The sequence below is a fragment of the Mastomys coucha genome, unplaced genomic scaffold (genome assembly GCF_008632895.1).
Source record: "Mastomys coucha isolate ucsf_1 unplaced genomic scaffold, UCSF_Mcou_1 pScaffold9, whole genome shotgun sequence".
NCBI lineage: Eukaryota > Metazoa > Chordata > Mammalia > Rodentia > Muridae > Mastomys > Mastomys coucha.
The window spans coordinates 49,077,561-49,102,041 of NW_022196915.1; the positions used below are offsets into that span (position 1 = coordinate 49,077,561).

The 24,481-nt window shown below is 46.0% G+C and overlaps 2 protein-coding genes across 4 annotated transcripts in view; both read right to left on the reverse strand.

Annotated features, from left to right (window-relative positions):
- Positions 1-4,265, reverse strand: part of LOC116084458 (guanylate cyclase soluble subunit beta-2) — a 60,709-nt gene extending 56,444 nt beyond the window's left edge. For both annotated transcript variants that reach the window (XM_031361470.1, XM_031361469.1), the window contains exons 1-2: positions 4,130-4,265; positions 593-666 (exon numbers count right to left, since the gene is read on the reverse strand). In XM_031361470.1, coding sequence (XP_031217330.1) covers positions 593-666; positions 4,130-4,132 — 77 coding nt within the window. In that variant the 5' untranslated portion in view covers positions 4,133-4,265. The remainder of the gene's footprint in view (positions 1-592; positions 667-4,129) is intronic.
- Positions 4,266-15,089: 10,824 nt separating this feature from the next.
- The window catches only part of CUNH13orf42 (chromosome unknown C13orf42 homolog), a 24,855-nt gene continuing 15,463 nt past the window's right edge, over positions 15,090-24,481 (reverse strand). The window contains exons 2-4 of one of the 2 annotated variants that reach the window (XM_031362283.1): positions 20,239-20,386; positions 16,475-16,709; positions 15,090-15,369 (exon numbers count right to left, since the gene is read on the reverse strand). In XM_031362283.1, the coding sequence (XP_031218143.1) occupies positions 15,195-15,369; positions 16,475-16,709; positions 20,239-20,386 (558 nt within the window). In that variant the 3' untranslated portion in view covers positions 15,090-15,194. Of the gene's footprint in view, positions 15,370-16,474; positions 16,710-20,238; positions 20,387-20,771; positions 20,841-24,481 lie in introns of those variants that run through there. The other variant, XR_004116332.1, reaches the window with a different exon arrangement.

The window sequence follows — 24,481 nt, forward strand, 5'->3', positions numbered from 1 at the left end:
ACTTGGAGGGTCCCTGTTTTTAGGCTTATTTTAGAGATAGAGAATATTGGGGGGGGGGGCTGAGAAGATGACTCAGCCAGTAAAGCACTTGTCACACAAGCATGAGGACCTAAGTTTGAGTCCCTAATACACACATAAAAGCAAGGCATGGTGGTCCATGTTTGTCACCCCAGCACAGGATGGTGGAAGACGGAGGCAGGCAGATCCTTAGAACTTGTTGACCAGATAGTGTAGCTAAATCAGTGAGCTCCAGGTTCAGTGAGAGACCCTGTCTCAAACAAGATAGTGGAGATTGACTGAGGAAGGCTTCTGATGGTGACCCCTGGCCTCCGCATGCACACACACCCGTACATTTTACACATACACATATACATGCACATGGACATACAGAACCTAGATATGGGTTGAGGAGTCTTCTCTGTGTCTTGCTAGTGTGTTTTAGGCACTGACAGTTGATGTCTTAGTCACTAAACCTCACTGAGAGCTAGAGTAGTATAGTCACCCATTCAACTGTGTCAGTCGAGAAGTCAGTAAAATACCAGAACCATTCAAAACAAAGGAAAGGGGAAACAACAACAACAGGGGTACTTACTTTAGCTTTTCCCACGTCTCTTCTCCAAATTTCTCTGTCACAAGAGACTGCAGACAGGTGTTGATGAATCCATACTACAGCACAAAAGGAGAAAGAATTTGGAGAATGAAGAATGCCACTCTAGACCTGACTGAGGTTTTTTCCCTGGGGTTCTCTACACTCTGAGTAGCCACCACCCTTTCCTGGTGGAGGGAAAGCTGAGCCGCCTGCCTGCAGCTGGTGGCATGCATACAGGGGCCCTGTGAGCTGGAGTTCCAATCACACCACCTTCAGAAGGCGCTTCCTGCTCCCCGGGGTCCCACTTTCAATAAGGGGGTTGTTCAATGAGGGGTTTGAATCATTATATCAGACATTGGGAACCCAAGGGCACACACTTCATGTCAGGCTCAAAAAAAAAAAAAAAGACTTTTCTTTATAAAAATGAATCTAGGTCAGGGTATGTGTTCAGGAAGCAAAGGGTGGAGAAAAAAGGAATCAATAGTACAGACTGAGAAAGATGGGCTGGGGTGTGGCTCAGTGGTTAAGCACTTGTCTGGTATGTGCAAAAGCCTGGGTTCCCTCACTAGAATGAAGAAAGAGAAGAGGAGATGGAGGAGGGAGAGAGAAGGAAGAGGAGAGAAAGGGATAACCCTAGAAGGGTGAACTTGACTGCCCCACCGCTCACTCCCTAGAAGATAACACAGGGAGACAGCCAGAACTTTGCAATAGGCTCCTCCTCCGTTCTAGTCTTTGCTCCAGCAGAACTAGGGGACGGGCTCTGAGCATCTCTCTTTAGTGCCCACTCATGCCCAGAGCAAGTCACCTTGCCCTCCTTGGTTCCCAGACCCCCGCCCCAGGCCTGAATTCTATTTGAAAGCTCCGAATGACCTGAGTTCTAGAAGTTTCCTTCCTAAAGCGAAGGGTTTTTTGTTGTTGTTTATCACTGTCTGCCTGGAAGTTGGTTGTATATGTCTGGATCCTCACAGAACGTTTCTCTTTCTTGTTTTAGGTTTTTGAGGCAGGGTTTCCTCTAAACCAGGCTGGACTTAAACTTAATATGGCAGGGATGACCTTGGATTTCCAGTTCTCCTGCCTTTATTTCTCAAGTGCTGTAGTGCACCATCAGAGTCCTCATCATAGGGGTGTATGATGTGGTACGTGTGTATGTGTGTGTGGTACGTGTGGTGTGTGTGTGCTTGTGTTCATGCATGGTGTGTGTCTGTGCTTCTGTGTATATGTCTGTCTCTGTCTCCTCTGTCTCTCTCCTCCCCCCTCTCTTGGTGTCAGTGTCTGTCTGTCCATCTGTCTCTGTCTCTGTTTCTGTCTCTGTCTCTATCTTTCTCTCTCTCTCTGAGTGTGTGTGTGTGTGTGTGTGTGTGTGTGTGTGTGAATTGTGTGGTATGATGTTTTCCTCAACCACTTTTCCACCTATGTTTTCAGCCAGGGGTCTCTCACTGAACTTGGAGTTCACTGATTGGCTGGACTTAGCTGGCCAGCAAGCTCTAGAGATTGTCCTGTCTCCAGCTCCAAGTGCTAGACTTACAGGTTCCCCCACCCCAATCCATACACATCAGGTTTTTACACAGGTGCTGGACATTTGAACTCAGGACCTTAGGCTTTGTGTAACTAGCAGTTTGTCAACTGAAGCAGCTTCCTAGCCCCATGACAGACGTTTTAAAGAGAAAACACAGCACAGAGGGCCGCAGTGGCAGGCTCTATCCTGGAAACAGGCCTCTGTCCTGCCATAGCTCCAGTTCCCACAACAGTGTCATGTTCACCCTTTCCCCTCCCCCAGCCCCCAGATGTGCCCTTTACCCTGGCATGACACCAATCACTTATACACATAAACTACAAGCTTCACTTTTGTGTACACTCCTCCAACCTTGCCTGCCACCATGAAGGCTCCTGCAACAGACAGTGGTCCCTTTTCTTCCTTTGCTAAATCATAAGCTCCATAAGGTGACAATGTATGAATCATTTCCCTAAATTTTGATTAAAGTCCCAAGATAGTACCTGGCACACAGCAAATACTTAATAAAGACACTAAATAAATGGGCACCTAACTGAAGCCTCATCTGAACTCCTAGAAATCCTTAAATACCCCCAGGTTCTCCAAATCAATCCAGTTTAGCAAAGATCATAAGTATTAATCTTTACAAATGGATGCAAGATCAGATAAGAGCACTGTGCCCACCGTCTGCATCCAAATGGCCATAAATACCTACCAGTATACAGCAAGGGAAACTGAGGCTCAGGGCAGTTTAATAGCTGCTGGATTGTAGCCCCATCATCTTTTCTGGGTTTTAAGCACTTGGTAGTATACCTTAGATTTGTTAGCAGGGAGGCAGTGACTCACTCCAAAGACAGCCTTCCCGTTTATACGCTGCTGACCCAATGCCAACCCACCAACACTTGATTTCTTTAAAATATATTACATGTCTCACACACACACACACACACACACACACACACACACACACACATTTATATATCTTGTTATATTCTAAGTGAGTCACAGGAGTTTAAACTTTCAGAAGGGTTGTGAGGATGCCAATCAATCCTCCTGGGTGCCCCCATCCAGCTCCACTTGATGACATCTTGTGTAACCCACTTGATGACATCTTGTCTAACTGAAGCATCTCTAAGAGTTGAAGAGTTCCTCTCTCTCGATGCTGTCAGTGTTAGCTAACGCAGGGAGTTGACGGCAATGCTTTCATTGTTTGTGTGTGTGTGTGTGTGTGTGTGTGTGTGTGTGTGTGTGTGTGTGTGCTTGCTTTGCTAACATCCTTTGAGCTATTCAGGACCCCATCTTGCATTCACTTGTCCTGTCTCCATATCACCTTCCATTGTCCACCTTGTGGCGGTGTACCATACGATGGCTAAGGTGCTTCCTGCGGAACACTATACTACCCTACCCTGTGACGGTGTACCATAGGATGGCTAAGGTGCTACACAAAGCACACTATGCTACAGTAACATCTGCTAGGATTCTCTATGCTAAGCCCTACTACAGTTTCCTCAGTAATTGCTAAATATTTGCTAAAGGTAATTTGAGACAATGCAAATGTCCCACTTCTGTTGAAAACCTGCCCCTTTTCCTGCCCTTGCTTGTGGCAGCTACTACTATGTAATCCAACTGTTATTTCCTATTTCTCTAGGATTCTTCTGGAAAGAAGAATTGTACCTCAAATTGACATTTTTAGTTATAGCAAGTTATAACAAGATATCTGGGATAGGTGGACATGAAGAAGTCAGAATGTGAGGTGATCCAGTGACCATTCTCAATGGCAAAGAGAAGAGCTAAGTTGGTGGACTGACCTTGAAAAGCAATGGTCTTAGGAAGGTAGGTAGTGTTTATGATTCATGAAACTTGCTTGACTTTTGACTTGAAGCCGAAATCAATTTTCTTTTGAAATTCCACCTCTAGACATTTACAAACTGCCTACAGGTGTATTACTGTTGGATCATTTTTGTCAAAAATCTTGAATAAAGTTACCTAGACCCAGGGTCAGAGAGACCCTGTCTCAGCAGAACAGAGGCCACTGGCAGCCTGCTTACCATGCTGTCCAGCGATGCGACTCCAGGCCAAAGCTGCACACCCAGCGTCCTACCAAGTCTCTGGAAGCCGGCTTGCAGCAGTTGAGATGCTCCTCCGCAGTGAAGCTAGGAACTGACCTCAGCCTTCTGCTGAACCCTGCTCAGGGAGTAAAAGCTGGGCTGTCCCTGTGGGGGAGGAAGCAGGATTGCCACCTGGCATCCCAGGAGTGCAGAACACCAATGCTAAGCTCTCTCAGGAGTTGAGTGTGAAAACCAAACTATGCCCCTGAGGTGTCAGCACAATAACCATGCCATGCTGTCCCCAAGGAGCAGAGACCAGCAGAGCTCCAGGGGGTTGGCCTTACTACCTTGCCACCTGTGTGTGTGGCAAGTTTGGGGTCTTGAAGGATGAGTGCCCCAGTTCTGCTAGACACTCAGGACAATGGTGACTCCTCCAACTGATTCTGCTGCGCCTGCCCTTCCCTCTGCAGAGGGTCTCTGCTCTCTAGTTTCTTTGTTTGCTTGTTTCTCCCTTCCTCCCTTCCTTCCTTCCTTTCTCCCTCCCTCACTCCTTCCTCCCTTCTTCCCTCCCTTCCTTCCTTCTTCCCTCCCTTCCTTCCTTCTTTCCTCCCTTTTCTCCTTCCTTCCTCCTTTTCTTTCTTTCCTTTGAGACAGGGTTTTCAAATAGTTGTGGCTGGCCTAGAACTCACTGTGTAGACCAGGCTGTTCTTAAACTCACAGAGATCCACCTGTCTCTGCCTCCAGAGTGCTGAGATCAATAGCATACCCGGTTCTTTCTGAGATGCAGAAATTCCTGCCTGCTGTTTGACAAAGCCATTTTTTTTTTCATGAAGTATGAGGCCTGAGAACACTAGGGACTGAGTCCTGCAGGGTTGCCATAAACATGTTCCCAGAAGCCTGAGCTTGGCTTCAAGTACACCCCTCAGGAAGGCTGCCTATTACAGGATACTATCTACTGGGAGGCTTCGAATTAAACCACTTTGGATGTCATCCAAGAAATGCCTGCCTCAACCAGCACTTGGCCCTGTCATGCTATCATGTGGTGTCTGCTGGGGACTGAAAACTTTATTCTTCCACCGAATTGTTGCTATGTTGAAGGCCCAGGTAATCTGTTGCCTGCCGCCTACTTCCTGATAATTTCTTGGAGTCACAGATGAGAAACCCATCCGCTAACCAGATCCCATGAGTATCCCCAAGGCTATTCCAGTGACCTAATATCTGTGGTGCAAAGGCAAGATGACCAATAAATAAATGTAATAAACAGAAGGAAGAGGGTTACCTGACCCTCCTGGGTACCCAGGGTGGAGGGCCACAGCAGCTCCTAAAATGTGACTCACAGTTAAGACTGCATCTCTCATACTTGACCATGCAGGAGGCTGAGATGGGTCACTGAAATCAGTGCCCAGACAGACTTCTCCTGAAGGTACCTGGCCACGTGTCTCAGGAGATCCAGCCTAGCAAACGGTCCCCTCAAAGTCTCCTCTCAGCCCTCTCTCACCCTGCTGCGGCTTGCCTGAGAAAGCTCTCCTGGCATCTCTGTCTTTGACCTTCTCTAGCGCATTTGTTCCTGTCTTCACTGGCTCCATCTACTCTATGGAGGGGCCAGACCCTCAGAGACACCAGGACTGAGTGAAGCCCCCTCTTTACTCTGAAAGAGTGATTTTGCATATTAGCAAAAGCTAGAAGACTCTGTGCTGATTCTCTGTGGAGAGGACATGTGGTCCTGAGAAAATGTCTCCAGGATAGATGATTTCCACAATTATGCTTCCCAAGCCCTTCCCACCACATTCAGCTGACAGCTCTTTTGGCCCTGCCAAATGTACTTGCCCTGGTTCCCCCTTTACAGCCCTCAGCCCCCTCCCTGCTTTTGCAAACACATAAACGCTCACATTTCACAATAAGCAAATGGTTAAAAAAAAACAAAAAACAAAAAACAACTCCCTCTTTCTTTTTCATGAAGCAGATGGTAGGTCTCAGGAACTTGGTGGAAATTAGGCTTTCTGATTTTCTAATAAATTTTAGCATCTCACACAAGAAGCACAAGCTCATTTTCATTCTGATGTTAAGTACCATATGGCCCATCATCCGTGGAACGTGGCAGCTCCCTAGCCAGAGTAATGTGGAAGGGAGGAGCGTCCCTGTGAGGCCAGTGTGTGTAAGCCAATCGGATTCCAGGGTGAATGCCATTTGATAATAATATTGTATATGGCAGAGAACTAATTATCCGTCTTTTATGGTATGTGTTAATTTTCTCTGCCAGTTTCCCTAATTACAACTGCCACCCAAAGGACTACTCTTTGTAAATACTCTGTAAACATTTGAAAAGACACAGACAGCGCAGGCGTGCATGAGGAAGGCTGTCCCTGGCTTTTGAAGCTGTCTGCAAGATTAGCTGGCATCTCGTACGTTTTCCAGATGCATTAGCAGCGGGGAGGACTTGTAACTGTATGGAGGACTTGTAACTGTATGGGAAGACCCCCTCCTTTCCCATGACATCACAGGCTTCCCCGTATGTTCTGGAACCACTGTTTTGAGAGACTATTTTTTTTTTGTTTGTTTGTTTCTGGGGGGAGTTGAGGGTCCAGTTTTTTGTTGTCTTGTTTGTGTGTTTGTAGCTGCCTTTGTTGCTCTGAACTGAACAGTTCCACAAATCATGGCAAATGTATATGCTAGTGTAACTCATATCCTGATATAGATGGAGTGTCTGCAAGTTCCCTTGGTGCCCCTGTTCAGCCAGTTCTCCCCCCTCAACCCCTCCCACTGTTCTCCTCGCTGTACCTGTAGATGGTTTTGCTTGCTCCCTGATTCTACTTGCAGGGGGTCATACAGCGCACCTTCCACCATGTCTGACATTTTAGCGCATATCCGGCGAATGCAGTTCAGACATTGTCATTCTTTCAATTAGACAGGTGTTTGTAAATACAATTTCATGAGGCACACTTCTGATAACGTGTAGGCTGACCCAGCGAGACAGTCTTTGCATCCTGCGCAAAGAGAAACAAGCTTTCTTTGTTTAGAGAATACTACACGCTTAAATAAGCTTTAGCTATTGGTTAAGGAAGCAAATGAGAGGGATCTCTCAGGGGCAAGGATCTGCAGAGAAATCCCTCCCTTATCTGGTCTTGCTGACCGTTTTACATTTGCATCTGTGTAGCATTGTGTGCTACGTGATTGTCTCCCCTGGTGTGGCTAACCTCTCACTGAAAGGTAGCTTGAGTGGGGGTAACTGGGCTAAAGATAAGGCTGGAGTACAAGCCAGACTCTGGGGGCAGTCACGGTGGGACTGGCTATTGGCCCTTGCCAGCTGGAAAGCTGAAGAGGGAGACTGTTCCACAGCAGACTGAATAACATGGCAAGACCCTGTCTCAAAAGAAAACAAAACAAAACAAGAGTGTCAGGAGAGCAGCGTTGTGATTGGTGCTTGTAATCTCACCACTAGGGCAGCTGAGGCAGGGGAATGGGGAGCTCAAGTCAGTAAGACCCCCGTCTCAAAAACAAACAAATTGATAATTAATCATAGTGATGATAATGGTAATGATAAAAACAGTCTGAAACAAAGGCTCCAGATTTCTCCCAGGCTTATTTCCATAGTTATTAATTCAGCATGCAAAAGTCAGAGGAGCTGATCCTAGAAGCCAGTCTATTTCCCTAAACGGCCACAGCCCTAAGCCGTGCTTAGATCAGTCACATCAAGCTGTGGAAATCACCATTTGTTACCACACACGGTGCGCAGTACTGGGCCCAGCACACACTACTTGGTTTAGGATAAATCACACAAAACTCCTACGTTTTCACCAGTGGCTGTGAGCAACTTCCTTAGGTTCTATGTGATTTTCTTTCCTCCTTACTATGACCCCATAAAGTTGATCCTCCTATCATTAATCCTCTTGAAAGATGCAAACAGTGGTGCAGAGAAACCAGAGGCTTTCTTGGGGCTCCCACACCACAAAAGCTTAGTAAATCAGGTAATACCCCTTTTCTAGGAAAGTCAATAGTAATTGACTTTATTATTGACTCTTTCAGAGATAAATTAGATAGATAGATGATAAATAGATAGATAGATAGATAGATAGATAGATAGATAAAGGCCCACTCATCTAGTATACTAAAAGATAGAGTTTTGATTTTCATGTGGACCAGGGTTTGAGTTTCAGCATTTATTCCTTTCATTTCACATCAGCACCTTTGCTTGGGATCCAGGAAACCAGAGAAAACATAGGTCTTTTCCACAGAGAAAACAGCCTTTTTCCACAGTGAGGACATCCACCCACCCATGAGCCCTGCGCTATCAAGATCGCTCATCCGCTCTTCAGCTTGCCTCTTAAAGTTTCAGCCGGCGGCCGACCAGGAATTGTTGGACGCAAAGCGCCATCTTGTGGCCAAAGTCATGCATACATTCAGACCCCGGATGCATCCTGTGCTCTGAGAAATGGAGCCTTAACCATTAAATTAGGGCTAGGATCTTCTCCAGATCACAGTCCTGTAACTGCAGTGTTACATATGAAATAGGTAAGGGTGATGTTCATAAATCTAAAAGCATTGTGAGATGCAGGGGCCAATTTAAGACCAAATTCAGCCTCCTGCAAGTTTAATTGAATCTGATTCACTTGATAAAGCAGAAATCAGGTGACCTGATTGCAAATAGGTCACATTGTACACGGCAAACAACTGGTTGGCACTTAAATGCAGATGCTTTGAAAGCCTGGAAAATGTTAGCTGCAATACGGACCATGCTCATTGTGCCCCGCCGCTGCTGTGAGGACTTTTGCTTCTGCTCAGACCTGATTCTATGTCAGGAGCTGGACCCAGGAGCAGCCATCCACAGACAGGGGTGTGGAGGTGGGGGAGGGGCAGACCTGTGACTTTGGAGAGGCCACTTTTATCAGTGTCTTCCTGAAAGTGGTTTTCCTAGATCATTCTTCCTCTGGCGATGCTTAGAAGAACACTCTCAGAAATGCTCTTCCACTATTGTTTTAAGTGTGTGGCAAGATGAATATCCTAGGTGATAATACGCCTTCATTATAACCTGCTAATGATGTCTATGGGCCCTGCACTCTGACAGGCAGTGATCATCTAGTTATCACCTTAGCACTCTACATTAGAACGTTACAGCCACATGTGTGACATCCACCAACATTCCAGCATCTTCACAGAATAGAGAGTCTGAATCCAGCCTGGGTCTTATATCAGTCAGATGATGATGCCGATGATGGCAGGCCTGTTGGCACACATCTTTAATCTTAGAGCTTAGGAAGCAGAGGCAGGATCTCTCTGAGCTCTAGGCCAACCTATTCTGCATATTGAGTTCTAGATCTATCAGAGCTACATAATGGGGCTGCCTGTAAAAGGGGGAGAGAGGGTAGAAAGATGGCTCCAAGCACTGTCCTAGCATAGGAACCAGATTTTAGACCCAGCAGCTACTTTAGGTGGCTCACAACTACTTATATACCCAGCTCCAGGGGGACCCAGTGACCTCTGCCTCTCTAGGTACCTGCAGACACATAGTACACATAAGCTCATGCAGGCACACACACACACACACACACACACACACACACACACACACACAAACATACTTTAATTAAAAATAAAAATAACAACAGAGCTAGGCACAATGACTCAAAGCCATAATCCAAACTATTAGGAGATCATAATGATAATAATTGTAATAATAAAAATAATAATAAAGTATCATGATTATTCTAGATTCACATTTGGCACAAATAAGGTCTTACATGTCCTCAGCACCACCACTACCACCCCCAATGCTCACCGCTCACTGCTCATTCATCTCTCACATCCTGTTCTTCTGCACCAGGATCCACCGCAGTCCATGTCCGGCACCTCTGGTTGCTCTGCTTGGCATTCATATCTCATGAATGAATTTAAGCTCTGAGTGGCCTCAGACCTGCCTCACATCCTGCAGCACAAGAGCATGCGAGATACAGCCTCAGCCTGTCCCCAAACCCTTTACACGGTGATGCCTCTTGCTGTCTACAGACCTTAGCTGAGCTCTTCACTTTGTTCATTCAGACAAACTGTCAATCAAGCCATCAACAATGTGTGATTAGTGAGGTTCCAGGCACTGCAGACAGTAGCTCAGACTAAGTTCTCCCTCTTGCAGCTCCAAGTGAAGTGGGGAGCATTGTGTGAGAGAGCATCCTCAGGTTAGGTCACAGTAAGCACAACCAAGAAGACACCTGCTGGTGGAATAGAGAGTGGCATTGGTTGGTGTGACTGCAAGCTGACTGGAAAATGAGAGGAAACCTGTAGAGGGAAAACTCTTGCCCCAGCCAGCCTCCTGTGGCAGACTTTCCTGTGACAAGCCTTCAGTGACATCTTGTGGTACTGGGTATGTATGGTTGAAAAACAAATGACCTCCCAAAGATGCTCACCTAACCCCAGAACCTAAGAGCATTACCTTGCCGGACAAAAGAGATTCTGATTATTTGGTTAAATGAAAGATTTTGAGATGGATCAAGTATCCTGAATTATCCAAATAAGAGGGACTGATATCATTGCAAATGTCCTTATAAAAGGGAGGCAGAGATCAGCTGGAGCTCTGAGGAAAGCAAGAGGCTGGGCTCATGCAAGGAAAGGGTCAGTGGTCAAGGAATGCAGGCATCCCCAGAGGCTAGGGAAGGCTTCAGAAGGAGCAAGCCCTACCAACTCTTAACTAATAAGGCTGATTTGGGTTTCCCACTTCCAAACTTTAAGGTAATAAACTTGTGGGGAGTTTATGCTTTTATATTTGTGATATTAATTTTTTAATTATAATTTATTTGTGATAAATTACTAACAACAGCAAGAGATAAATCACTATGAAAGGAAACCAGCGATGTGGGAAATATAGCCTTCTGATAGAGAGGCTCTGGTATAACACCAGGTAGCTGTGTTCTCAGTTGTTGCATAGCAACCCAGTGATGGGAAGCTTACATAGGGATGACAGGGCACAAAGCCCGTGGCTAAAGGCCAGGGAGTCTCACTCGCCTTTAAAATTGTCTCTTTCTTTCCTTCATTTCTTTCCTTTCTCCTTCTGTTTCTTTTGTTTGTGTGTGTGTATGTGCATGAGAAGGCTACAGGACAGTCTCAGGTGTTCTTTCTATGGGTGTCCTCTACCTAGTATTTTTGTGTAAGCCAGGATCTCTCACAGGTCTAGAGTTTGTCAATTAGGACACACTGACAGACTGGTAGTTCCAAAGATCTACCTGTCCTGCCTTCCCAGGGCTGGGATTACAAGTGTGTGCCACCAAACTTGGCTTTTAGAATTTTCGTTTTACTTAAAAAAAAAAAAAGTTGGGGTAGAGAGAGATGGCTCAGCAGTTAAGAGCACTGACTGCTGTCCCAGAGGTCCTGAGTTCAATTCCCAGTAATCACATGGTGGTTTACAACCACCTATAATGGTATCAGATGCCCTCTTCTGGTGTGTCTGAAGAGAGCTAAAGTGTACTCATATAAATTTGTAAGAACTGAGCAAACAGGGACACTTCATAAAAATACCTGGAAGCCAGGAATGTCCATTAAGCTTAAAGTCAGGGAGCTTCAAAGGAATTTACTGAATAAACATCCATCCCCAGGAGATGCCCCAACTGCAGGGAGTAATGCTCGGTTCCAGGAAACGTCCCACCCACAGTGAGGGGCAGATCTCTCACCACCTCTTCTAGGTGCAAAAGGTATCTCCTCCTCACCTGGGGCACAAAGGGCAATGGACACAATGGACAATGAGCTCCACCAATGAGAGATAACCAACTCACGCTGTAAACTAAAACCTATGTTCTGAAAGGGTATAAAGAGTGTGTGCTTTTGTTCCTCGTGGTCTCCTCTACCCCGATTACTGGACGACCCCAGTATGATGAATCATTAAACATTAAACCTCTTGCTTATTGCATCGATCTCTGTATCTGTGTCTTTGTGAGTGGAACAGCCTGGATGTAAGACTCAGCTCTCCGGATCTTACAATTTTTTATTTAAAAAAAATCTTTTTCAAAAGTTGTAGGGAGTTGAACTTAGGTCTTTCTGCTTACAAGAACTTTATTGAATAAGGCATCATTCTTTATAGGTTTCATCTACCCAGATTAGGACAGTTTTGATCACCTGAGCCCCTTAAGTAACTGTCCCCCTCAAGGAGGACAAGAATCAGTCAGAGCATCGTGGTTTCCCCAAACTGCATTTTATTGTTTCCAGTTTGACTTATCTCAGACCCTTGTATTTACAAGATTCATGAGCCACAGCCCAGATCGTGGGATTTACCAACAACTTCAAAGAAAAGTTGTCCCACAAGACATGAGTTCAACCCGAAGAACTTTGCCAGAAGGCTTTCTTACTAAAGACAAAGGCATTTAAAACCTTAAGCAAAGTGGACTGGTATAGCTTCGTATCCCAGAGAAGAAACCCCACAGAAGAACGTTCACTGGGCTCTGAGCATCTTCTCCATCCTGCTCCCTTGACTTATCTTTAGACACCAGGTTTACACAGTGCTTTCCCCGAGGTACATCAGGGCAGCCTACTACAAACTGTTGCTTGGTGAGGCTAAGTGGACTTCTTTCCCCATTCCACCTCTCACCCCAGTCCCCAAGTTTGTCCACAGCAAAGAGCTTTCAAACACAGAACTTTAAAGAATGCCACATTCGGGGAAGAAATCTGTGCAAATAGACCACAGCATTAAAGCTGGCTATAAAACAACTCTCCAGATGTTGCTTTTTTCGGTCAAGCAACAAATGAAAGAAACCTCCCAGACAGTGACATTGGCACTTGAAAACCAATGGAGAGGAGGGAACAAAGGGTGGGTGTGTGTTCACCTAACACACACCCTTATTGTATTGGCTTGACATCCTTAGGGCTACTGCATGATTGCTGTCACTTTTCTTCAGAGTTAAAAATTCTCAGCTTCACGAGGAGGAGGGCTACCCTATAGGATGACCAGCAGTCTCAATTAATCTGGATCCCTGAGATCTCTCAAATATTGGACCACCAAACAGGCAGCATACACCAGCCGATATGAGGCCCCTAACACATATACAGCAGAGGACTGCCGGATCTGTGTTCAATCAGAGATTATGTACCTAACCATCAAGGGACTGGAGGCTCCGGAGAGTTTAGAGGTCAGGTGGAGTGGGGAGGAGGTATGGGATGTGGAACAGTCAGAGGGTGGACCGAGGGTGGGGAATAAAATCTGGAGTGTAAAATAAATAAATTAACTAATTTAAAAAAATTCTCAGCTTCAGACACAAAAGACAACGTAAATAAAAGTTTTAATTATTACTATTTGATCAAAAAAACAGAAAACAAAACAAACTAACACTGGACAGTACTTTGTGCAATTGTCATGGTCACTAAGCCTAGAGTGTCCCTAGCTTGATTTAGATAGTGCTTCTCTTTCTATTTCTGCTTTCCTATCCCAGGCAGGCTAACATTTATGGGGATATTCCTTGAAAAGTCACCATTGTATAATAAGATGCCAGGAGTCAGTGAGGAAGGTCTATTGCCATCCATAACTCTCCCCACCAGCACACCTGATCTCAGCTCTCTCAGAAGCAGAGCGGGCATAGGCCAGATGAGATGGCTTTATTGAGAATGGTCCCATAGACCCATATATTTTAATATTGGGCCCCAGTTGGTGGAACTTTTTGGAAAGGTTTGGGAGGTGTGGCCTTGTTGGAGGATGTGTATTACTGGGATGACTTTGAGGTTTCAAAAGTAGAAACTAACCCCAGTTAGCTTGTGCACTTGTTCTCTCTCTACCTCCTCCCTCTTCTCTTCTCTTCTCTTCTCTTCTCTTCTCTTCTCTCTCCTCTTCTCTTCTCTCTTCTCTCTTTTCTCTCTCCCTCTCTCTCTTCCATCTCTCCCTCTCTCTCTCTTTCTCTCTCTCTCTCCCTCTCTCTCTTCCATCTCTCCCTTGTGGTGCTTATCTCAAGATATGAGCTCTCAGCTTCAGCTCCAGTGCCATGCCTGCCTGCTTGCAGCCTTTGGTCCCCTCCATGATGGTCATGGGCTCAGCCTCTGGAACTGTAAGCGCCAAATAAACCCTTTCTTCTATTAACTTCCTTGGTCATGGTTTCTTATCCCAGCAATGAAATAGTGACTAAGACACCTGGCTAGTATTAGAGAAGAAGCAGGAAGGTCAAAGTGGAGTGCCTTCTTTGACCAGTGGCTCTTAAGCTTAATTAGGGTAACTCTATGGCCAGAGAAAGACTGTGTGCTGGACTGTATACAAAGCACACACTGAGAGTGGGGCAGTGAGTCAGCCAATGGCTGAACCACAAAATTCTTCCTAGACAGAAAGAACACTATGCTTCAGCTACTTGTAATTGAGAGATGCAGAGCCTGTAGTGAGCTGGTTGCGTGGATACAGCTTTATGTGTGTAAATTAGAAGGGAGAATTAGAAAAGACCCACCTACCTCCACCACCTTGAGCCAGCTGTCTGTGTGGAGGAGCAGGACTATTGGGCTGGAGGTGATCACAAGACAAGCCTTCGACAACGTGATCACAAGGCAAGCCTTGATGCCACCTTTCTCTACCCTACAGAAAGGATATTGGCCTCATTTTTAGCCTAGCAGCAGAAGATTCTGAAAATTCTGAGAAGACCTAGCACAGAGTGGGTGCTTTCTTAACTATGTTTTGCATGAGAGGAGGGACCTCAGGACTTTACCAATAGGCTTCCAGGATACAGTCCTGGACACTTTGGGCCAGAACTCCAGATTGGCTCCTTTTCAGTTCTGAGTACATTACCTGCAGCCATCTGCACAATCTCCTATGTGTGACAGGCCAGGTAAGGTGGCAGGGACACTCATTCAGGTCCCCTGGCCTCTGCTTTGGAACACTAGCAGCCAGGCCCTGCTTTTTCCTGGCCACTCCTGTGGGAAGCTCAGGCTCTGACTCCCCCCCAGGACATGTCCCCCTGGGAAACTCAGCTTCTTTTTGGCACTAGCTAGGCTCTGATGGGTATCGCGTTGAGGAGTGTGGTTGTCTTACAGCTTTATAATTTCATTTTTTAACTCTACTGAACATTTCACACTTCCCCGAAAGCAGACCTCTTGTCCTAGACCCAGGCTAAGACAAGCCAAATCAGGGCACTGTTCGCTCCCAGAGTCTTTCTCGGACTATCCACTCCCCTTTGGGATTCTCTGTCTCATAATGATCCTCCTCCAGAGACACTGGGGACTCCCGTGTGAAGAGTTCCTCGTCCCACTCCACGTCTTCTTTGGAGAAGCTGCGAAGGATCTGTCTGGAGCTCCCCAGACTGCAAGGAAGGGAGAGAAGAAAGTTGGGTTCAAGCTGGCCACTGCACAGATGAGAGGAACACCCAAATTACCACCCTTTCTGCAGAGAACATCATGCTGTTCCCCCAGTTCTAGGCTTTGGGGGAAACCTTATAGTGGTACAGGGTAGGGTGTGGATGGACTTTAGGTGGGCACTGGCCAGACCTGAAGGAGAAGGTCAAGGGTGAGTGTGGGGCCAAGGCTTCCCTATATCAAGCACCTTCCTTCCTTCCTTCCTTCCTTCCTTTCTTTCTTCCTTTCTTTCTTTCTTTCAGAGATTTATTATTTTATGTATGTGAGTATACTGTTGCTCTCTTCAGACATACCAGAAGAGGGCATCTGATCCAGTTACAGGTAGTTGAGGCTGAGAACCACCGTGTGGTTGCTAGGAATTGAACTCGGACTGTTTCAGACTCTGGTTAAGAGCGGTCAGTGCTCTTAACCGCTGAGCCATTTCTCCAGCCCAGTGTATTTCTTATTACCATGGAAGTAAAATGTTATCAAAGAAATGCTGGCTCCACTGGAAATGAGCTGCTTGTGAGAAGTAAAGGGACAACAGCTGTGGAGTCTGAATAGGCCCTTGTGTCCTGTGACATAGCCTAGTGGTTGTCCTGCATGAGGTCCAGGGAATGTGAGACTTGGTCATGAGAAATAGTCTTAGGAGAGAAGGATGTGTCAGGAGAGAGGCCACAGGAGCCAGGGGCAGTATGTCCCCACAGGGGCCAAGCCAGCAGGAAATCCTGCCCTGCAGAGCAGAGGTTGGCCACTATCTTCCAAAGCAATAATGTCTCCATGTAACGTTGCCTCCTGCTTGGTGCTCTGTTCTGTAGAACCCAAGCTATATTAGAGAGATCCAGAAGGTGTAGGCAGCGGGCTAGGAGAGGAAGTGGGCAGGAAGAATGGAAGCAAGGTCTGAATAGAGGACTGCAGTGAGCTAGGCTGGGGGAGTACAGCCTTGAGAAAACATCTTACCACCCGCCCCCACCCCTGTAAAATCAACAACTTTAGCGCTTGGGATAAGGGGCCAACACACTGGAGTCTGGGGCACTTGAAATTGTTTTGGTTCTGTTCATTCCAAGCACTTACTCTTTTTTGTGGGCTTTGGGCTTAAATTTCAAGGTGTTGAACGCCCCTTCCACAGCCTTAGGCAGGTAAATGGGGTGTCTCTCAAGCCTCCGCTGGGTGCCAGCGACCCTGTGCTCTGTGCTCCTCCGAAACCGGCTATCGGCAGTGGCGTGGGCAGCAAGGGCCTCGGAAAGTCTGCGAGGTGCCCGCAGAATCCAGTTGGAATGCAAGCTGTGCTCCCGTGAGCTGGTAGCCACTGGAAGAGAGAAGAAGCAAGTGACCTGGGCAGGTGGTCACTGTCTGGGGAACAGAAGGTAAAAGAGAGCAGGAACAGGTAGGGAAGCCATAGCAAAGGAAAGATGGAGCTCACTACCGGGAAAGCCCTTTGTGAAAGTCACATGCCCAAGTGTTAACAGTCACAGTGACTTACAGATGGTAAGTATTTTTTAATTTCTTTTTAAAATTAGTTTTTCGTTTTAATTATGTGCATGTGAGTGTGGGTGTTCTTGGAGGCCAGAAGACAGTGCTGGATTCCCTGAAGCTAGAGCTGTGGGAGCCCAGTGTGGGGTGCTGGGGACTGAATTCTGGCCCTCCGTGGGAGCAATGTGAGCTCCTAACTGCTGGGCCATGGCTCCTAGCATTTTTATTCTCTGCTGTGTGGTTTGGTTAATTTGATTTACAGTGAGCATAGATGATTGGTGCTATTTTGGGGAAAGCGGTGCATCAGAGGACAACCTTCATGAGTTAGTTGTCACTGGAGATTTAATTCAGTTTTTCAAGCTCAAACACTTTCGCCTCTGAGAGCTCTTACTGGCTGTTCTATGGCCCATTCCTCCTGACTGCGGCTCTCCCTCCACATTCAAACATTTCTTTAAGGGTGGTATGGATTCCCCAGCAACAGTGGTGAATGATCAGTCACCAAAAGGTCACATGTACCAGAACAAAAACCTGAAAGACTCCAGAGTCCCCCCAAAACTCAGAAAGGAGTAAAGAGTTGCTGGACGGAGCAGCCAGACTGCAGAGAGAAGGATGTGGAGCTGCAGTGCTCCTGCGGCCTGGAGTCCTCGCCTGGGGTGGGGTGGCCTTTCCGGCAATGCAGCTGCTTTTGAGTTTGCGCTGCTCTTTGTAGGTAACCCCTCACCCACACTTCTGTTCATAACCTCAATAAAAATTCATTGGTTCACCACTTTGGACACTGGTGCAAAAGTTACTTTGGTCTGCCATGAGTTATCTGTCTAGGCCCTAGACTCTGGCATAAGGAGACATATTTATGTTATGTCTTCCCAGGAAAAGTCTGTCACACTACAGCGACCTTTGCTTTGCTTTTTTCCTTTTGAGACAGGGTCTCACTATGGAGTCCTGGTTGGTCTGGAACTCGCTATGGGAACCCACAGAGATCCCTCTGCCTCTGCTTCTCTCTCTGCCTCTCTGCCTCTCTGCCTCTCTGCCTCTCTGCCTCTCTGCCTCTCTGCCTCTCTGCCTCTCTGCCTCTCTGCCTCTCTGCCTCTCTCTCTGCCTCTCTGCCTCTGCCTCTGCCTCTCATGTGCTGGGATTAAAGATATGGCCTTTCTTATGTTTATGAGGCTTTTGTTTCATTTTGTTTGTGGGGGTGTGGGGGGTGTTGGAGGTGGGGACTCACATAACCCAGGTTAGCCTTGAACTCTCTTTGCAACCAAGAATATCCTTACACTTCTGGGCTCCTGCTCCTTCCTCTGGAGTGCTGGAATTCTATGTGTCACTACCATGCCTGGTTCCTACCATGCTGGGAATGGAGCTCAGGACTTGATGAACACCAGACAAGCACTCTTCCAACTGAACAACATTCCCAGCTCTCCACACACTGCCCACTCATGACAGCCATCATTTTCAGTACAACCATGAGGATGTCCTTGTGTCCTTCAGAACTCTGTCATCCTTTCCTCAGTTTCAGTGGGTTTCCAGGCCACTGTCTCGGGGACAGGAGCAGCATGGGAGGCAGAGAGCACACTAAGATGCATATAAGGTACAGTGATCCACAGTGGGTGTCACCTTTGCAACCCCAGAAGCCACCACGGAAATGCAGTGCCTGTCACACCAGAGCAACAAAAAAACATGAGCCTGCCTTGTGGTGAGCATTATATAATACTCAAGAATTACCTGGTACTTATACCAACTGCCATTATCTTGCCCAAGAGCTAGCAACTCTGAATAAAGTCACCGATTAAGTTCCACAGTTTGAGGGAGGGGAGACACAGATTAAGATATTAGCAGTTCCGGAAAGCAGAGGTGGACTCAGCTCATAAGTGTTGGGACTTCTGCCATCAGCCAGGAGAGCATTTTGGTTAGAAGGGAATGTGAGGAATGATATTGGCTCAGGACCCCCAAGACCAAGTTCTCAGCATAAAGGAGATGTATCTGCTCCAGAGGGACAGAGGGCAAGGACTACAAGACAAAGAGAGGAGATAAAGGATGAGGGAAAGGAGGAAGGGAGCCAGGGAGGGGGGGCAGGGATATTTTGTCCCCCAGAATGGGACAAAGGACTGCCTCTGAATAGAGAATAGACAAACATGCTACATCGGAAAATGTAAATTTATAAAGGTAAAGGGGGAAACTCTGTGTTAGGATGAGGAATTTCATTTTGATTGGGTATATTAATTAGGTGATCCAAAGGGGCTTTTGATTGCTGGACTTCAATATTTTGATAGCTGGACCTTGGTAGTCAGCCTCAGGAGGAAGAAGTGGCCAAATAAGGGACTAGACTTTGGTGGCTAGCTTTAGGAATGTAATCTAATGGGGTTTTTTTTTAGCATGACAGAGGGAACTGGGGAGAAGGGCAAAGCCTGCCAGAGCCATGTTTGCCATGCTCAAGTTGGCCAGAGTCCATTCAGTGAAGTCTTACCCCTCCTCCATCTCTGAGATGGTCTGGGCTTGGGCAGGCACCCTCACCTCACCTCTGCTCCGCCTAAAGCTCCACCCTCGGCAGCTTAAGAAGGCTCAGGGCTGAGTTCATAGAACTTGCCCATTTTCCTTCTTTATACATCGAAGGGTCCATACATCAAATATATACTTCCATGGCTTGTGAGGTTTTGGTTTTGGCTTTGTTGTTTGTCTGCATTTGTGAGTGTGCCTTCTTCAATTTCTCCCCCCTCCCTCCTTTGGAAGGCAGGGCCTATCACTATCCTGCAGCTCAGTGATTCAGCTAGCCTGGCTGGACAGCAAACCCAGAGATCTTCCAGCCTCTATCTCCCGAACACTGAGACTATAGACTCACACCATCACACAGACGTGGCAGCTCGGGATTGAACTCTGGCCCTCAAGCTTTTGAGGCGAGAAAGTTATGAACTGAGAGGCCCTGAATTATGGAATTTTGAAACAGAATCTCCTTATGTAGCCCAGGCTGACCTCCAAGTCCCCATCGCTGGGGTTATAGGTGTGCACCGTCATGCTCAGCACCGCCATCTTAGCCATTCTGAATGCACCATTAGGTAGCATTAAGAATATTCACATTTCAGATTTCTTCTTCTCATCTTGAAAATCAGAAGCGTTTCCCCACTAAGACCATTGATCATTTCTCTCTTTACTCATCTCCTCTTGCTTCCCCCACTGGAGTCTTAAGGAAGTCCCACCATGACAGCTGTAGTAAATGAACCACAGATGTGAGCTGGGCATTGACAGCAACGGTGAGAGACACAAGGTCACACCTTGTGTGAAAGTTGATGTGCCAGGGAAGGAGTTTTTCCCAGGAGCCCACTCTCAGCCCCACCCCGCCTCCCCTCACCACCTTAGGCGCCTCTCCCAGCACTCACCATCGAAGTCCACGTCTTCGTTAGGCTGGTCAGCCTCAGCAGTTCTTGGCCGTTTGTCTGTCTCTAGCTCTGCGATGATGGAGTCAAAGAAGGCAATGGCCTCAGCCACATCGCTGCTGAACTGGGAGTATTTCTTTGAGGCTGCTTTCTGTGACAGAGGAATGGGGGCGCCGGTGAGAAAGAGAAAGAGAGAGAGAGAGAGAGAGAGAGAGAGAGAGAGAGAGAGAGAGAGAGAGGTGCCTGGCAGTTTCTTGAGTGTCCTCATGTACAAAAATAGAGAAACACTGAAAAAATTAATATTCCTAAAACTAAATATTCTCGGGGTTTTGTATTTGTGAGGTTTCCGAGGAAAACTTGATAGCCAGGATATAGATTTATTTGTGGTACTTATCAGTGGACAAGCAGATTTTTTTTAAAGGATGGAATATTATGTACCCACAGAGAAGAATGGGATCTTGTCATTTGCTACAAAGTAAATGGAACCGGAAGCCACTGTGTTAGATGAAATAAATCAGATAGTGCAAGGCAAATACCTCATGTAATCATTCATATGTAGAAGTCAGAAGATTTGATCTATGGAAGTAAAGGGTAAACAGTAGTCCCTAGGGGGTGGGGAAGGGAAGAGAGAGGGAGAAACGCAAAGGGGTTAACATAGGCCAAAATAGTTGGACATAAGTTCTAGCATTCCACAGCACAGCAGTGACTGTAGTTACAATTTATTATATGTCTTATAAAGAACCGAAAGAGGGGCTCGAAGACATTCAACAGAAAGAATTAGCATTTAAGATGGTGGAAACATCCATCTATCATCACAATGAGATCGTTACATACTGAACACTTGTATCAAATCATCACACTCTAATACCATACATCATAAATATGTATAACTATCACATGACAATTAAAGAAATGTAAGGTTGCCTGAGAGTCTTGTGGAAGGAAAATCCACGGCTGTTGCAAGATTTCTCATCTCAAAGGGGATTGTGAAAGAAAAGACAAAAACATATATTTCCTTCCTGGTCATAATTTGTCCTCAGACACCAGAGAAAATAATTTGCCCGTGTTTTGCCTGCATGGCAGCTGCCAAACTGCTTTACAGAGGGAAGGTAACTCGCAAACACTGAGAGGCACCCACCTCATGGAAGCCAGGGTACTGTGGTGGGCTCTACGTCGAACTCCAAGTGACATGGGCGGGGTTAGACTCATGAACTGACGAAAGCTCCACGAAGAATTCCAGAGAAACAGACAGGGCACTATTTGTCAATGGGGGCTGTTGGATGAAACATGGAGTCCCGGTTCTGTGAGGCTCCAGGAGTGATATGTGCGCATACGTTAACCGTGAACAGAACTAAGTTAAGGAGTAGAATGTGGGGTGGCATCTCTGGGTGCATGTTGTGGTGAACAACTTGTATGACTAGGAAACACTAATCATGTAATCTCTTTCTTATTTTCTTTTTCTTTTTTGGAATTGCAAAGGCCTTCTTGTAGGAAAGCTGCTGAAGCACCACAGTACCCACCTAAATACTTTCTCTTAAAAGTGGAAGATTATCCACAGGTGCTTATCCAACAGGAGCACCTAAATTGAGAGCAAAGAGGGTTTTAGTCCCTGGGAGCTCTGGGGGTACTGGTTGGTTCATATTGTTGTTCCTCCTATGGGGCTGCAAACCCCTTCAGCTCCTTGGATTCTTTCTCCAACTCCTCCATTGGGGACTGTAGTGGCTATTCCTGGTTGTCAATTTGACTATATCTGAAATGAACTACAATCCAGAATTAGAAGGCTCACCTGTGGCCCTAATCTGGAGACTGAGAGATACAAGTTTCCAACCTGAATCTTGGCATGGAGATCTTGAGGCTTAGTGGCTATGAATCCCAGAAGATTAAGATTGGAAGATTTACGAGTTCAAGCAAGGTCATCTGGGATTAAAGATATGGTGGCACACACCTTTAATCTGGGCCACACCTTTTGCTGGAGACCTATATAAGGACATTGGAAGAAGGAAGGCTCACTCTGCTTTGCCTGCTTGCCTTGTGGGACTGAGCAACTGCTGGATCCTTGGACTTCCATTCACAGTTGCTGCCGACCATTGTTGGGAGTTGTACTACAGACTGTAAGTCATAAATAAATTCCTTTACTACATGGAGACTACCATAAGTTCTGTGACTCTAGAGAACCCTGACTAATACAGGGACCCTGTGCTCAGTCCAATGGATGGCTATGAGCATCCACTTCTGAGCTCCCAGGGACTAAACCATCAACCAAAGAGTACACATGGTAGGACTCATAGTTTCAGCCGCATATGTAGCAGAGGATGGCCTTGTGGGACATCAGTGAGAGGAGAGGCCCTTGGTCCTGTGAAGGCTTGATGCCCCAGTATATGGGAATGTCAGGACAGGGAAGCAGGAGTGGGTGGGTTAGTGAGCTGGGAGAGGAAGAATGGAGTAGGGAAGGTTTAGGGAAGGGAAACAAGGGGATAACATTTGAAATGTAAATAAAATAAAATAAAATATCTAATATATATATATACATATATATGTGTATATATATGTGTGTGTATATATATATATATATATATATATATATTTATATATATGAGAGAGAGAGAACAAAGAGGGGAAAGTTCAAAACCCACTGACAAGGAGAGAAAGTGAGCTCATCCTCCTAAAGGCTGACCAGCCTGTGTGCCTGACGGATGGAAAGCCAAAAGAGAATGATGGAGCCAAGGGAGGACTGCAGGAGTAGAGAGGCAGCGGGACACTATTTGACCAGCAGAAAGCAGAGATGCTGCAAATGCCATATCAAAGGGCACCAAGGACTGGGAGTGGATTCGGGACTCTTTCAGGATCAGTTGTACACACAGCCTTGACTGTGTCACATTCCTTATTTTCCTTTGAAATTCTTCCTTGCTCCTGACTTAGAACAGTGTGTACCATGGAATAGCAGAATGCCAGATGCAGCCCCCTCGACCTTGGACTTCCCAGCATTCTAGGAAGCCTTCCTTGGACTTCATCCTCTAAGGATTAATCTATCTTCGTCATAAATTATAAAGCGTCAGAGTATCTGTTATAGCTATTGAAAATAAGATGGGTTTTATATTTTGGTGATTTTTTTAAAGGCATTCATTCCTGACATTTTAATAACAAGGCTGCGTTGTCTACTGGTGAGAAATCTATAGCTTTTAATCTTTGTTCCCTTGTATGGAATGTGCCCTTTTTCCTCCTACCTTTCCAGTAGTTTTGTTATGAAATGCCTAGGTTTTACTGTTGTGATGTTGAACAACGTCCACAGCTGCCGGTTCCTCGCACTCCTCAGTCTCTGCACCTCTGGCTGCATTGGATTTAGTCCTCGCTGTCACCCTGCTTCCCAGTGCTTCGCTGCCTCTCTTTGCTAACTCTTCTTGTTGACTTGGCTTTGACTGTTTCTCATCTTCCATTCTGTCTTCACGTTTGCTGATGCCTTCCTTGGCTGTGTGGTGTCTGCTAGTGAACCCATCACCATAGTTGGGTCTCTATTGCTAGGAGAAAACATCACGACTAAAGCCAACTTGGGGAGGAAAAGGTTTATTTACAGCTTTTAGTCCATCATTGGGGACATCAGGCCAGAAATTCAAGGCAAGAACCAAGGGCAGGAACTGAAGCAGAGACCGTGGAGGGGAGCTGCTTACTGGCTTGATGTCACGGCTTGCCCAGCCTGCTTTCTTACAGCATGGGAATGGGGGGAGCATTAGTCCAGGAGCACCACCACCCATAGTGAGCTGAGTGAGCTCCCACCATCAATCATCAATCAAGAAAATATCGATAGGCGTGCCCATAGGCCAATATGGTGGGTGAGTTTTTCTTAACTGTGATTTTTTTCCCAGATAACTCTTGTGTCAAGCTGACATAAAGTCTAGGCAGCACAATTGATTCTTTGTCAACTTGACACATAAAACACATCACTATTCAACTATAACATTTCTTTGTTATTTTCCCCAAGATCTCATTGAGACATTAGTATTAACACCTATCTATCTATTTACCTATCTATCATTCTAACTTTTAAAAGTACCACATACTTTACAAATTTAGAACATTTAAAATTTAGCCTCGTTAAGACCGACCCCAAGTCTCTTTCAAAGCTTCTCTAAAATTCCCAAAAGCTCTTTAAAATATCCAGTTTCTCTGAATATTCAGTCTAAAAAGACTCTAAAATGTCTGTAAAACTCCAAAATTTCTTTAAGATATCCAAGGTCCTATAACTATGTGT